This window comes from Chrysemys picta, chromosome 23 (genome assembly GCF_011386835.1).
Source record: "Chrysemys picta bellii isolate R12L10 chromosome 23, ASM1138683v2, whole genome shotgun sequence".
NCBI lineage: Eukaryota > Metazoa > Chordata > Testudines > Emydidae > Chrysemys > Chrysemys picta.
Window position 1 is genome coordinate 13,899,345 of NC_088813.1, and position 16,110 is coordinate 13,915,454.

A 16,110-nucleotide genomic window follows, 5' to 3' on the forward strand; every position below is an offset into this window, starting at 1 on the left:
GTAGACAAGGCCTTTGACTCGACTGCTCCCAACCAACAAGCAGCTTTTAAACATGATCACACTGATCTATTCATCCCCCCCCAACTCCACAGGCAGAGCCCTCCCAACATCCTCCTCCCCCACAGATAAACATTTGCACCTGTCAAGAACAGAGATTCAGTCATTTGTTAATGCGGAGATGCCCTCTAAGTAAAGATAGGATGTGGAAGGCTTATTGTTTGATGCGGCTAAATAACAAACACACAAACAGCTGTTGGGAGTACAAAAATATGTTTTTTCCTTTTAATTACATCAGTTATCAAAGAAAAAAGCAGTGGTAACAAAAATACAAAGCTCTGAGGTTGTTTGTGTTTTTTTTTTTTTAAAGGTTTTTTTCCCGTAATACAAGCTGAGCAGCAGTGCGATTTAATTGAACTTCTGCTCTGAGTCTCTGCTGGCAGAGTATGCGTAAGCTTTTCCCAGTACCAGCCGGTCACGCAGCAGCTTGAAGAAGGCGTAATAATTGCTGAAGAGGATGAGCGCCAGCGAGATGGTCTGGTGCCACTTCTCTGACGAGATCAGTGAGTAGAGCTGGTAGAAGATGACAGCTCCTTCCAGCAGAATTAAAATGTTCAAGATCCTCAGCGGTTTGCTGAAAAAGAACTGGAGATAAAGAGCCCAGGGTAAGGTGCTGGATGGGAGTCAGACGCTCCACAGAAAATACGGAACACACGAGGAATGAATGCTCCATGAGCTAACGCACTAAGATTTCACTTCCGGAGACCTAGCAACACATTCCCTTCTCACTCACAAACGAAAAGAACTTTGGTGCTCTCATCCCCAGAACAAGTGCACAGAGGTCCTTTTCAGAAAGCTCCCCCATTGTTAGGGCGCAGGAGGCATGGGATAGGGAGAGAGAAAGCACGGGATTAAGGCTCAGACTTGGGCTATTTCCAGCTCTGTCACTGCCCTGCTGTGTGATCATGAGGAAGTCACTTCACCTCTCGGTGCCTGCTGGCCTTCCAACTTTGTCTCTCTCTTGTCTATTTAGACTGTAAGTTCTTTGGGGCAGGGACTATCTGTATGTCTGTGCAGTGCCCCAGACAATGGGGCCCTGATCCTGTCTAGGCACTACTATAAATAATTCTAATAATAAAGGAGGAACAACGCCGGCTTACATGAAAGCGGAAGTGTGAGACATCAGATGGCACAGCCACATTGTAATGGCCCACGGCTTTGTACACGTTCTTGCTGTGTTTCACCAGCACCCCCTGTGGCCACATGCATTCTTCTGTCCACCTGCAAGAGAAACCAACTCCCTTAGTCCCGCCTCCAGAATGACAGGATCAGTCACATGGCAGCTGGCCATGGCTCTGAACAGAGCTTCTGCAGGGGAGTCAATGGCATTCCCCCATAAGCTGGGGGCGCTGCACCAAAGCACCACCAACAGTCCTAATCCTTGAGTCTGTCACTAAGGACTCTTGTAACTATTTGCTAAGACGTCAAGTTGCGGTTATTTGCGAGGGCAGAATTTGGCTCGTCCAGCTGTACAACTAAGCGTTTAATCGCCATTGTCACTGCTTACCACAAACCAGAGGTTTGCTCGCTGCGGTTGGTAGGGGATGGGATAGCTCATGCCCATACAGCGTTAGGCTGATTAGCAGCCACACAGAGCAACTCTGGTTTCATGTTTCCTGTTGCTGAACTGAGTGAGAGATCTCTCCCCCAGCGTGAACAGCAGCCTGGCAGATTAGCTCCCCACCCCAGCAGACAAGAGAGAACAAACCAGTGCTAGCCAGTGGGAGAGGTCCTTACTGATGCTGTAGCACATTGGAGCATAGGGCAGGATCGACCTTCTGCCAGCAGCCCAGGTGTGCCGCAGCTTTGTGGAGGAGGTCGCAGTAGCGGGCAGGCAAGAGATGCTGCATCAGAATCACAGACGTACTGATGGACACCAGCAGGAACAGCTCACATGACCACCGTTTGTCGTAGTACTGAGTGTTCTGGGGGGGGCAGGAATACAGTGTCAAAATGCATTCGGACACCCTGACCCAACAAAGCAGAGACAGACCACGAGGCACTCAGGCGAACCGGTGCCTTTTCATGGCAGCAATTATTCCTGCTTGAGAAATCAAGAGGCAGAGGCATTCAGCAGTAATGGCCAGCCAAGAAAAGGTTAAGCTTCTGAACACTTGAGAATCAAAATCTACGACCAGCTGGGTGAAGGGGTCCTATTCGGGCAACAGTCACTCTTCTGCATACAAGGGGAACAGTGACTGACCGTGAATTCCACAACTGACACTTGTGCTGCAATACTCTGTCCCTATGCCACTGGGAGAATCACTACTGCTCATAGACCCCATACTGCTAGAATCACAGAATATCAGGGTTGGAAGGGACCTTAGGAGGTCATCTAGTCTAACCCCCTGCTCAAAGCAGGGCCAATCCCCAACTAAATCACCCCAGCCAGGGCTTTGTCAAGCCGGGCCTTAAAAACCTCTAAGGAAGGAGATTCCACCATCTCCCTAGGTAATCCATTCCAGTGCTTCACCACCCTCCTAGTGAAAAAGTTTTTCCTAATATCCAACCTAAACCTCCCCCACTGCAATTTGAGTCCATTACTCCTTGTTCTGTCATCTGGTACCGCTGAGAACAGTCTAGATCCATCCTCTTTGGAACCCCCTTTCAGGTAGTTGAAAGCAGCTATCAAATCCCCCCCCCCATTCTTCTCTTCTGCAGACTAAATAATCCCAATTCCCTCAGCCTCTCCTCATAAGTCATGTGTTCCAGCCCCCTAATCATTTTTGTTGCCCTCTGCTGGACTCTTTCCAAGTTTTCCACATCCTTCTTGTAGCGTGGCAACCAAAACTGGACACAGTACTCCAGATGAGGCCTCACCAATGTCGAATAGAGGGGAACGATCACGTCCCTCGATCTGCTGGCAATGCCCCAACTTATATAGCCCAAAATGCCGTTAACTTTCTTGGCAACAAGGGCACACATTTGACTCATATCCAGCTTCTCGTCCACTGTAACCCCTAGGTCCTTTTCTCCAGAACTGCTGCCTAGCCATTCGGTCCCTAGTCTGTAGCAGTGCATGGGATTCTTCCGGCCTAAGTGCAGGACTCTGCACTTGTCCTTGTTGAACCCCATCAGATTTCTTTTGGCCCAATCCTCTAATTAGTCTAGGTTCCTCAGTATCCTATCCCTACCCTCCAGCGTATCTACCACTCCTCCCAGTTTAGTGTCATCTGCAAACTTGCTGAGGGTACAGTCCACGTCATCCTCCAGATCATTAATGAAGATATTGAACAAAACCGGCCCCAGGACCGACTCCGCTTGAAACCGGCTGCCAACTAGACATGGAGCCATTGATCACTACCCGTTGAGCCCAACGATCTAGCCAGCTTTCTATCCACCTTATACTCCATTCATCCAGCCCATACTACTTTAACTTGCTGGCAAGAATACTGTGGGAGACCGTATCAAAAGCTTTGCTAAAGTCAAGGAATAGAAACTAACAATGATCCTCCTTTAGCTCAAATGGCAGGGGGCCTGCACTTTTAGAGCAGGTGACTTTGAGTTCTAGTCCCATGGCTTGCCAAAGTGACAGCCATGAAGCCAGAGGCATGGCAGATTACGACAGGTCCCGGAAGTCTCCGGTCCCGTTTTATACTCATCCAAATACATTTGCTGTACAGTACAACTTACTGTGAAAATCCAATAAAATAGATGGGGGAGAGTCCTCTCTATTACAGTTTACCCCCCTCCCTAAAGAGAGTTAGGATAGAAAAGAAAATCAGTTTTAGTCTTGTCTTGAATCTGTCCCAACAAGACATTACAATTCATAAAAAGGTGACTTGGCCATAACCAAAGAAGAAATTCTGTAAGTCCATGGGGGAAAACAGTTTCACCCCAATGGATGGAACAAGCACATGACACTTTGTCATGGATGACAGGAATACAGAAGTTTGCATAACTCACGGTAATCACAGTTCAGTGGCTGAAACACACAGTAGGATTTTGTATTGTATTATAAGTTAAATTCAAACGTTTCTATTTCTCTCAAGTTTCAGAGTAACAGCCGTGTTAGTCTGTATCCGCAAAAAGAAGAACAGGAGTACTTGTGGCACCTTAGAGACTAACAAATTTATTAGAGCATAAGCATCCGAAGAAGTGGGCTGTAGTCCACGAAAGCTTATGCTCTAATAAATTTGTTAGTCTCTAAGGTGCCACAAGTACTCCTGTTCTTCTTATTTCTCTCAAGCATCTCAACATTCAGACCCCTTCTACTCCACAAAACTAACCACATCACAGGACAATTCAGAATTAAGCGAATCCATATAAGCCAGGTGTAAATTGATTTACGTTTGTCCACACAGGCGACTCTGCGTAACGTGTGTGTAGACCAGACTTACTGCACCCACTTTCCATACATCGGATGAGAACTAACCATGTTGCAGCCATACCCAGCCAAGCGTCCGATTTTGCTAGTGACTCAAACAAAACTGCCTCACTTGACCCATTAGTGGGAGGAGTGACATGAAGCACGTGCTAGAGCAGTGAGCACATAAGGGTGCATGGCACTCACCTTCACAAACCAGACAGGCACAAAGGCCACATAATAGGCACTGAGCATGGAGCTCACCAGCACCTCTTTCATCCTCCAGTTAAAGTCCATCTTCAAATACTCCACCTCATTGCGGATCAGGTCTGGAGAGAGGCAGCACGCATGGGTGGGCATGGCCTCCATGCCATACATTTGCCTGGTATGCTGCTTCCAGGTCTCCTTTAAAACTGTTAGATAGTCTTTACCCCTGGAGTTCACTTCCCCTGTCTCTCGGGGACCAATGTTAGCCACTTGGGAGAAGAGGGCTGTCTTCCGAAAGTCACAGTTCAGCTGGAGAAAAGGAATGTACATGCCGAACCTGGAAAAGCACATGGGCAGGAAGGCTGTAACATCAACGTCCCCAGTACCGCCCCGAGTCTGACTGCCATTCCCATGACCGTGAAGAAGTGTTAGCACCCAACATCCCCTTGTCAATGGTGTTTAGGATCATGAGAGCCACTTCCCACACAGACTCTAGAATGGGACAGCTAGAGGGATACGGCCACATGACATTGCCCACATATCTACTGGAAGCTAGAGAGACAGCACAATTAGGTCCACCTAATGTGCACTGTAGGTTTTGGATGTGCATTGCCAAAGGTGGCCGGTTAATATTAATACTGCTTGCTCACGATTAAGGCTAAGTTTTTGTCGCAGATATTTTTAGTAAAGCTCATGGACAGCTGCGTGGGGTCCTGCTGGCCGTCCGCCGTAGCTGGGCAGCTGCAGTTCCGCCGGCCCCCCCGCCGCGATTGGGCAGCTGCAGGGTCCCACCCACCAGGTTGGGGGCTGGGAGCTGCGAGAATGGGGCTGGCTGGGAGCTCCAGCCCCAGGTCAGAAAATGTCATGGAGGTCAATGGAAGTCACAGATTCCATGACCTCCGTGACATAATCATAGCCTTACTCATGATTTTATTGTATACTGTTCCAGCAGCTAGGTTCTCCTCCTTCAAGGATTCCTCCTGTTAATCACAGCTGGGAAGGGGCCAGTCCTCATTAGCATTCAGCATCGCTTGTACCAGAGTCATTCATGTGAGATCGCACCATCTCTGTACTTGTCCACACTAGCGCCACCAATGGTGACCCTCACATCTGCCCACCTACAGGGTCACGGAACTCAGCTAGCTGATCCGAGACCACGTACCCGAGACCACGTACCCATCTCATTTACCCTGGTCACCTTAAAGACTGGTGGAGCAGGTCTCCATACCTTTATGAGATGCTTCTTAGTTCACTGGCACAGAATGATTCTAACATCTGAACATTTGCCTACAACACCGAGGGCTGGTTTATACTAGGGGGGAGATTGATCTAAGATACGCAACTTCAGCTATGTGAATAGCGTAGCTGAAGTTGACGTATCTGAGATCGATTTACCTCGGGTCCTCACGGTGCGGGATCGACAGCCGCGGCTCCCCCGTCAACTCCGCTACCGCCTCTCGCTCTGGTGGAGTTCTGGAGTCGACGGGGAGTGCGTTCGGGGATCGATTTATCGCTTCTAGACGAGACGCGATAAATCAATCCCCAATAGATCGATTACTACCCACCGATCCGGCGGGTAGTGAAGACGTACCCTGAGTCTTTACCTGTTCACCCTTGGGCAGAGAAACCTTTCCCAGAAGGGGGGCATAATTCTGCTGTCTGCCTAGAAAGAGAACCTTGTTCCTCAGATTTGGTCAACAAGTGGCAGGGGAAAAGTGTCTGATTCTATCCATCTTGCATAAGATATTTATGGACCAACCCAAAGAAGTGGGAAGCTCTGGGAACTGAACAGCCAAGGACAAGTTTGAGAAATGGATTATTTATACAGCATGAGAAGTCTCAAAGTGGACAGTCCTTTTATGAAACCCTGGGCAATTTGCAACCTGTGGTCACCGGGCAGGTCATTCAAGTAGACTGGAAAAGACACATACCAAGCCCCCCCCCCCCAAGAGATCTAACCTAATCTAGTCTTTACGATCTACCAAGAGAGTGAAAGGTTAAGTTCTGTTGCAAAGAAGTCAAGTGATCATTTACTTTCAAGCCACATCTTGCCCCATATGGCATTGGAATAAGAGCATTTGATTGGACAGGCAGCTTTCAAAATTCATCATCTAAACACAAATGGGAGAAGAGAGGTACTTACGGGTAACACAGGAACAAGAGATTGAGGAACGAGTAGGTTCTGAAGAGGTGAATTATTGACCGGCACAGGCTCCAGCCTGTCCCAGTGAGGACCGCAAACCGAGTAATCACAAGGAAAATGGAGCGTGGCAGGGAGACTTTGCCGCTTTGTGAAGCCTGCAGAGGAGATAGAGCAGGGCAGGACTTAGACAACTTATTTCCTTCTGGAAAGCAAACAGGAAAAACTAGCAGCGTGACCAGTGAATGAGCTCTACTCGGTCCCACTAAACCAGCACCACAAAGCAATGGCGGTGGAGTGACCTCCAGGTGCCATGTGACTGCAGCCAGACGAGAGAGGCCTGCTTTAGATCAGAATCTGCATTTGGACTCTCCAAGATCAGGAAGCTGAACCTTGGGCGCAGATTTCAAATACACTTCCCATTTCACTGGGGAGAGAAGAGCTCCTGTGGTGTCTTGTCTAGCCCTGGTGTGTCACCAGGCTGCAGCCTAGAAGGCTGCTCAAGCGAGGAGCAGATTGCTTTCCTGAACACACTGGGAAGAAAAAAGAGGAAGGGAAGGTGAAAGGAGCCACACATCATTCTTCAGTAAAGGATAAAGCAAACTCACTACAGTTTGAAACGCTAGGAATTCAGTAACCATCAAATATACATAAATACGGTAAAACTCATATGAGTAATGGATTGAGACATCTCTGTAAAATCAGTTTTCCAGTAGGAAATCACATCGAGGTTTTATGTTCCAGTCAATTCAAAACCCTTCAGAACAGGGCAGGAAAAAGGCTGAAGTTTAAAAGGGACACTTGATTTTACATTCAGCTTCCAGTACGTCCAAACTTCACCCTGTGTTTAAGCTGCCAGGTACTATCTATCATCTAGTTTTTGCTTTTAAATTTATCATTCCATTCTAAGAATCTTCTATACTCAGTTCATGTCAGCACATCCCTTTGAAAACATATGGCACGCTAAGTGCTTAGAGTACCTGTAGATCTCTCTCTAGTCACTATTATGCAGGTCCTACAGAAACTGTTGTTTTACTGATGGCACTTCAGCAAGAACACACACAATTAATGAGGCTGGTGATCTGGCTTGATAAGGCTCTCTACTGAGTTGAAATGCACTTCGCTGCATTCTTTTACCTAATGCACCCACGATACAGAAAGGCAAACACAGACGCTAGTCAGAGAAGGCTGGAAAGGAGAGAACAGTTCTGGGTTTGGCCTGCGGCTTTACCTCCTTCACAATGGCACCGATCAGCCTGCGCGCTAAGACGATTGTCGTCACCGTCAGCACGTTGAAGTCAATGAGATGAAAGTTCTGCAATGACAAAAAGGAAACACTTCTATTTTGCTCCAGGCAGCAGAGCCCCTTCTCCCTCTCTCCTCCTGGATTATCAGGAGAACGCCAAGTGTGCACTGTGGCAGGATGGCCAAACTTTGCCCAAATTAGAGTCACTTGACAATTTACCTGGGGCCTCAGAGCCGCATCTAGTTTCCATGAAGTGGAGCTGATAATAGCCACTTAGTCTTTAACAAAAAGGTGAAGCCTATAGAGACTCAGTCCTAGGATGCAATGGGGCCAGGCTACTCAAATAAAGACGGAGCAGTGCCTGCTGGGACCTAGAGTCGCAATAAGCCATGCTTTTGTATTCTGGCCCAAGGCAGCCACAGTGCAGAATTCCCACTGTGATGCATTTGAAGCCACAGGAGAGCTCTACAGCTCAGCCCAGAACAATAACATCAGCCGGATGGAGCCACGGCTTGTTCCAGTCATGAAAGAGGCTTCTCTTAAAGTGTTGGATCCCCACCTCTGCTCATCGCCTCTCCTGTGTGTGACTCGCTTTCGCCCCACTCTGCCAAGGATTCAATTTAAGAGGATCAACTCTGTTCCGAGAAGGAAAGCCAGCGCTGGGATGGAATCCCAGATCTCATGATTCTTAACATTACAGATACATTCAACATAAGAGCTGGTATTTAAATTGAATGTACAACCCCCCCGGTAGGAGCCAGGGGGGTTGTACATTCAATTTAAATACGATTTTTCCCCCTATAATGTTTGTTATATCACTGCTCAGTGAATCAACACATACCCCTATGCTCCCTACAGTGACAGGGTGCTGGGAAGGTGGGCTGTTTTGCCCAGCACTATAAAAATGTCACCGTCACAAGAGCTGGGCTAGATTGGGTGCTGGCTCTTAGACGGACGTGCTGTCCTAACACAGCATCTACCCAGTTGCTGTCGAAGAGCAGGAGGAACGGGGATACCTGTTGGGGAGGGAATGGGTTTTGGGTGCTCGGCAATCTGGAGAGAGCAGCCATGCACATGGGAGTGGGATTGGAGATAAACTGGAGGCAGAGATCTATAGGACTACAGCAGCACATAGCCAGGTACCTACCAGTGATGTGTGTGATGGAGGGTGGGAGGGTGGGTACCACCACACAGTTTTGTAGATATTGATGTAGTGGACAAATAGAGCAATGAGATGACAGAAGAAGAGCTGAAGTTCAAACAAGACACTCCTCTCCACAGGCAGCTCTGGGATCTTACAGTGCCGGAGGGGAACCACTGTCTGGGTTGCCAGAGGAGGGCTGGAGAGGCCTGTACCTGAACCGCTCCTACCAAGATAAACCAAAACCCATCAGTTACTCCCCTGAGATATGCTGAGAAAAAAACCCAATGCCCACCCCCAGCCAACACACACAGACTGCAGAGGATGGACGGGTCTATGCTAAGCGAGGAGCCCAAGCTAAACACTACACCCAGAGGCTGCAATGAACTGGGACAGCCAATGCTTAAAAGACACCTGTTGCGTGTAGATGTGAGACAACGTACAGAAGTAGCGTTGCATGCTCAGGATGGGCTGATACCTTTTTGCCTGATATAGGCATGGCATTTGGTTTGTATAGCAAGAACTATATTTGGGATCAGGCCAGTCTGCAGCACCATGACTTCAGAGTCCCCCACTTTGAGCAAGGTCTGAGAGCAGTGCTTGTACACACGCAGCCCAACAGGGACACCGAGCGACCTTTTAAGCTCATTGCAAGTGTTTCTGCCTCGTACTATTTACATTGTGTAAAGTGTACGCACAAAAGATTTGATGCCATAAAATCCAAGTAAATAAAGAATTATGAGATTTCCTCTTCTCCCAAAGCCTATTTAAAGCCACAGAGGAACCATGAGGTTTAGTCACAGGTTTGTATTCCTGTGTACAAGTGCAACTCCGGCTACCAACCATTTACTCAAAGAGAAGGGTATCAATGCAAGTCAAGCAAGGTGCATCCAGTGATTGGTCCCTAAGCAACGACACTCAGTAATTAGGTCTTGGATTTCCAAAGGGGCTTCAGAGCATTAGATGCCAAACTTCCCTTAAAAATCCCAGCTTAGAACCATAAAAGTCACAGCTAGAGTGACGGCGGAAAAGCTTTCAGTCAAGTGAATGGAAACAAGAGGCTCGATCCAAGCTTTTTAACAATAAGAGACTGTGAAGGCTGAAAGCCTTAAACAGAAGGTCTGTCTACAGTGCAATCAGAGGTGTGACTGTGACGAAGTGGGAATGGTCTTAATGTTTTCTCTCAATACTGTGTGCGCGCCTCAGTTTCCCCTATGTATTACTCAAGTATCTAGGTGATGGGATAAAGGTGTGTTGTTGTTGCAGAGACCCCTATAGGGCAGGTGTATTCCCCCCACACACACTATAGGGCAGGTGTAACTGCCGACTGGCTGCCTGGGCACAAAGAATGGCTGACACCCGCAATTGATGGCCAGAGCCTGTCCTCTGCAAGGAGCCAGCCAAAGGTGCTGGAGAACAAAGAGAGGTGAAGAGCAGGTGACCTGTTTGCTCTGAAAAGAGACAAAGCATGGAGGCGGGACAGCTGGGGGTGACTGAGGCTGGCCTGCTGCATGCTGGTCAGTCCCCTGGTTTGGGACTGGTGGCCATGTGCTCTGGACCCCACTACGAGGGACTTTGCCGAATGTTCCTGCTTACTGTGCTAACAAGATATGTTCTACGCTGTGTTTCCGACGACTAATAAACCTTCTGTTTTACTTTGCTGGCTGAGAGTCACTGCTGACTACAGAGGTGGGGTGCATGGCTCCTTTGGGGCAGCATGTAAGGTTTCCCCAGGTGTCCCATCTAGGTGGACTCACCGCGGGGAGCTCATGTTGTGAACAGGGGTGCTGAATGCTCCAAGGTCAGACCCAGGAGGCACTGGAGCCAAGGAGACTTGCCCTGATGAGTGTGTGCCCTGAGGGGGGAGAGACACTGCACTAGAGTCCTGACTGACTTCATTCAGAGCATGCCAGAGCACCGAGTCTGTGACTACGTGACGGTGTCTTACATACACTAACTTAGATCTCACCAGCTCCAACAACTGCAAAGAAATTGCAGCAACATGGGCGGCAGCACAGGCTGTGCTCTGCCATCCAGGACCTGGGGTAGGTACTCAGGGCTAACCGGTTCTGCCGTGGCCTTACTGCTATTGTTACTGGAGCTAGCTAGATCAAAGCTAGCTCAGGTATGTCTACACAGGCTGCAATCACACCTCTGATTGAAGTGTAGACATATGCAGAGGCTCAGGTGTGTCACTGAAGGCATAATTTAGCATTCACAGCATTAGCTCTGAAATCCCAGAAGCCCCAAATCTCACAGGATTGATTCAACCCTTCGATCTTTGGAACTCCTGCTGGAAACAACACTTTTATAATACAGGTGTCCAGAAGACAGAGACATGAGGCCTCACAGGCTCTGTGTGGACGCTCGAGATCTAATGGCACTTTTTATAGAGTAAGATTCTCACCGTGCCAAGCCTTTCCCCTGCTCTTGACAGGGGCTTGCCCTCCATCTCCAAGGAGGCCTCATGCACATCAGGGCTGCTGTATGTATATGGATTATAAGGTGCTCTGGACCCCTTGGGATGAATTGCTATATAAATGAGTAATATTAAAGAAACATCTCAGCCTAGGGCCACAGTCAGGGAGTACGTTAAGGGATATTCACCTGCCGTGTCAAGGATGTTCTATCCAAGGTATTTTTGAAATGCTCATCACGTGGGTATCCAAGTGCTGATTTCCCTCAATTTCTCACTCGGCACCACTTCCCCTCTCCTCCCCTACGCTTCGGTGCTTTCTCCACAGAAGTCAGATTGAAAGTGAAAGGCTGAGCTGAGCTGCTACCATTCAACCAGTTTAGGATTTGTGAAAGAAAAGCAGACTGCATCCATCTCCACTAACCAACCGCTGCCCCAGAAGTGCATCAGCTGCCATACACCACTGGATATGGCTGATCCACCAAGCAGGACTCTGGAGCCATTTTGTAAATAAAACTTGGTCTATAGCACCCCAATCTCCAAGTCCTTTCGAACACTCCCGTCAGGTAGCTAAGCATCACATGCCAAGCACTTGGCAGTCCTGGGGTGTATCAGAACCCACACTTCCCAATCACCACTCTTTGCTTTAATGACAAAAACATACTCCAGGGAAGCTGTCATGGATAAGCAAGACTGTTGCAACCCGAGATCAGCCTACCAACAAAAAAGTCACCGAACCACTGACAAAACGGACAGGGTAAGGGATGGAAAAACATGAACCAGCCTCATTGTCAAACTACGTGTTTCACAGAGGAGGAACTGTCACGGCACATAAGGGAATAAAGGGGATGTACATTTACCTGGTACGTGAGCGCACACCAGTGACCGATGAACTCGTGGAATGTCCAGAACCCCCAGTAGCCCCAGTTTCACAAAGAGGATTTCGGCAGTAGGATGTCCGGTTAGGGCCCCGCCTTCCCCCTGCCATAACAACAAAGGGTATGGAGACTGCCCTGAGAGGTTGGCTGCTGCTCACTGTTTGACTATTTCTTCAATCCTTAAAACTGAAAAGGAAAGATTTATAACACACGTGGATTTGGAGCAGAGTAGGTTGGTAACTTTCATACACCTCTAGCACCTCAAAGCATCAAAGCCTAACTTCACAGCACCCCTATGGTGTTATCCCTATTTTACAGATGAGGCAATGTAGGTACAGGGGCCCAGATCCTCAAAGCCCTGAAGAAGAACTCCGTGTTGCTTGAAAGCTTGTCTCTTTCACCAAGAGAAGTAGGTGGTCTAATAAAAGAAATTACTGCACCCACCTTGTCTCTCTCATATCTTGGGACCAATGTGACTACAACAATTCTGTAAAAAACAGATCCTCAAAAGGCATTTGGATTCTAACTTTCATTGAAATAAATGGAAGTTAGGAGCCTAAATACTTCTGGAATCTGGCCAGAGAGGTTAAATGACTTGCTTGAAGGTTACAACAACCTGGGAATATAATCCAGGTCTCCTTAATCACAGTTTTATGCCTTAACCACAAATCCATTCTTCCTCTCTTAAAGAGGCCTTGCAAAAGAAAAAAAGTTGGGCTTCTGCCATTTTTGCTTCTTTCCGATGAACAAAGACTGTAAACTCTTTGGGGGCAGGACTGTCTGTACAGTCCATGACTGGGGCTCCTACATACCGGTACTACCACAATATAAACAATAATAATCTGGATCTTTTTTACAGCAACAAAAATCTGCTTGTTCTTTTATGCTGGACATTTAAATCCTGTGTTGGCTGGAAGACTATTCAATGCCTATAGAAGTAGTAAGATGGCAACATCACATTTGGTAAAAGAGCACAAACTGAGCTATTAAAAGGGGAGGGTTTTTGTGTGTGCGCCTTGACTGCTTAAAACTCTGTTGTGTTATTTGTCCCTTAACCTCCCAATTAACAGAACTTTGTTAAGGCTTAACAGCCATGCCCCTCAATTAGAACATAAGAACGGCCAGACTGGGTCAGACCAAAGGTCCATCTAGCCCAGTATCTGTCTGCCGACAGTGGCCACGGCCAGGTGCCCCAGAGGGAATGAACAGAACAGGGAATCACCAAGTGATCCACCCCCTGTCGCCCATTCCCAGCTACTGGCAACACGTCTAGGGGCACTTCGGATCATTGTTTTGCATCCCTGCCCGTCCTGGCTAATAGCCATTGATGGATCTATCCTCCAGGAGCTTATCTAGGGTTTTTTTTAACCCTGTTATAGTCTTGGTCTTCACAACATCCTCTGAGGGCCACAGGTTGCCTGTGGGTTGTGTGAAGAAACGCTTCCTTTGGTTTGTTTTACACCTGCCGCCTGTTCCTGAATGACGGTGTTAGGGCTCCCAATAAACTCCCTCCAGGCGGCCCTCCGGCAGACTAGGGAAGGCTACGCTGGAGAGCCGACAAGACACACAGTAAACACCTCCCAGGTGTGAAAAATCGAATTAAAAAGAGCTTCCCCCACCCCACCCCTTTCCTTCCCCACCCCCCGGCAGCAGGAAAGAGCCCGGCCCGACGGGGCTGCAGTTGGGCGCACCCCAGGGGGCGGGGGGGGGGCGGGGGCTGTATGGGGGTCGGGGCACGCAGACTGGGGGGGCACCGGGGAGATCGATGGGGCGGCGCGGAGGGGCTGGGTCTGAGGTGCGGCGCGTGCACGGGGGGCTGCCCGGGGGCAGAGAGGGGCGCGGGGGGGGCACAGGAGGTTCAGGCCGGGCCCGGGGGGTCCATGGGGGGCGGGTCTCTGGGGCTCCGGATCTGCAGCCCGACCCCGGTGCGAACCGCCCCCGACCCCCCATATCACAGCGAGGGGCGGGTGTCGCGAGCCCGGGGCAGCCCGGCCGGAGCCGCTCTCACCCATCGCCCCCCCCCCCACCACACTCACCCATCGCCGCTCCGGCTGCAGTAGTTCGGCCTGCGGCGGGGACAATATGGCGGGCGGGGCCGCCAGGGGAGAGACGGTGGCGAGGAGCGGACAAACTTCCTCAGCACACGCGCGAGCGGGGGCCGCCCCTTAAAGCGGCAGCGCCCCGGCGAGGACGGAGGCGCTGGCTCCGCCCCGTGGGCCGTCGCCCGGCGGTGGAGTCGGGGGACGCAGAACGCGGCGCCGCCCCACGTGTTCAAATCGCCTCTCCCCACCCCTCCCCTCCCCGCACGGATGGGGAAACTGAGGCAGAGTACGGCAGCGGCTTCCTCAGCGTACAGAACGCGTCAGTGGCAAAAGATAGAACCCAGGCGGTCCTGGCTCTGTCCCCCACTCCCCGTGCTATAGCCACTAGAGCCGACTCCCCCCCCCCCAGCAGTCCTAGGTTCCCTGTCCCCCCCGCTACACTCACCAGACCCTCTCTTACCTATGCTTGTGAACAGAACCAGGCGTTTCAGCTGTAACCACTAGGCCACACACTTATTGGCATGTACATTTTAACCCAGTTTGTATGTGGACCTGAGTCAGTGGCATCTGAAATAACCCGTGAGGTGTCAGACACCCAGATGATGCATCGCCAGCCCCCAGCTACACCATGATAGTATCTGCCCTTGAGGCTGTGAATTTTTGATCTGGCAGGCATGTCTTCTACTGCACTATGTCATTTGTATTAATAACCACAGCATAGGTGAGCACAGAGGCTGGGAAAATGTGTTATAAGGTACCCCTTTCCCTTTCTTCATCGGATCTTTCATTTCAGGGGAAAGCAGCGAGGAATGGCGTAAGGCAGTAATGTAGTACTCAAACTTTTGTAGTGGTGACACTTTTACATAGCAAGCCTCTGAGTGCAACCCCCTTTATAAATTAAAAAATACTTTTATATAACACTATTATACATGCTGGATACAAAGCAGGGTTTGGGATGGAGGCTGACAGCTCACAACCCCCCCCCCCCCCCATAATAAGGTCATGACCTGCAGTTTGAGAACCCCTGCTGTAAGGTGCTCAGATACCACTTTAAAAAACCAACCCATAAGAAAGATGAATGTAGGGATAATTTTACTGTGAATATCGTTTTATAAACAGTAAGTCTGCATTTTCCCCCTTTAGAGCTTGATATATGTATTTACAATTTTTTTTTAAACTAGGACTTCTTTTTTTTTATCTTCACTGAAAAACCCAGAGAAGTGGTATACATACTATACAGACCTTAGTTTATCTTCTACAAAGCATATATAGTAAAGTACATGCTAGATATCAGCTACATACATTAGCATGTACTGGGCTCCTGCAACCCCCTAAAAACTTTACTACAAACTACACCCCGGAACTCAGTCATAGAGCCTTCACCAGTTGTGGTCCGACTCGGTGCATAAGTCCCTACCGGGCTTGAAGAACTCCATAAGCGGGAGGATTTATATTAAACTGTTTCATTCTTCCAAGTGGTGTACAAGCTATATGTAAGATGACTGTAAATTGATGGAATAGGGGTTGTAAAAGGTTAATAAGTACTGTAGACAGGGGGGTGTGTGTGTGTGTGTGAGAGCGAGAGCACGCGCATGCTAGGCAGTAGCCTTTTTTTTGTAAAGTTACAAGTAATAAAAACAGGCCATTTCAAAGCAATGGGGAACCCAACAGCCCATG

At 49.0% G+C, this 16,110-nt stretch overlaps 1 protein-coding gene across 3 annotated transcripts; it reads right to left on the reverse strand.

Annotated features, from left to right (window-relative positions):
• Nucleotides 1–253: 253 nt before the first annotated feature.
• On the reverse strand, nt 254–14,574 carry TMEM39B (transmembrane protein 39B). 3 transcript variants are annotated; one of them, XM_005302201.5, is made up of 9 exons: nt 14,428–14,574; nt 12,374–12,494; nt 9,104–9,323; nt 7,942–8,025; nt 6,714–6,868; nt 4,571–4,907; nt 1,795–1,982; nt 1,158–1,278; nt 254–642 (listed from the first exon to the last, which is right to left on the reverse strand). In XM_005302201.5, exons 1-9 carry the CDS (start codon nt 14,429–14,431, stop codon nt 406–408), a joined length of 1,467 nt encoding a protein of 488 aa, XP_005302258.1. In that variant the 5' UTR covers nt 14,432–14,574; the 3' UTR covers nt 254–405. The 3 variants fall into 3 exon arrangements, with proteins under 3 accessions (XP_005302258.1, XP_008169281.1, XP_065433197.1); XM_008171059.4 differs by having other exon boundaries at nt 12,374–12,577; nt 14,428–14,566; XM_065577125.1 differs by having other exon boundaries at nt 7,848–8,025; nt 12,374–12,577; nt 14,428–14,449.
• Between the last annotated feature and the right edge of the window lie 1,536 nt (nt 14,575–16,110).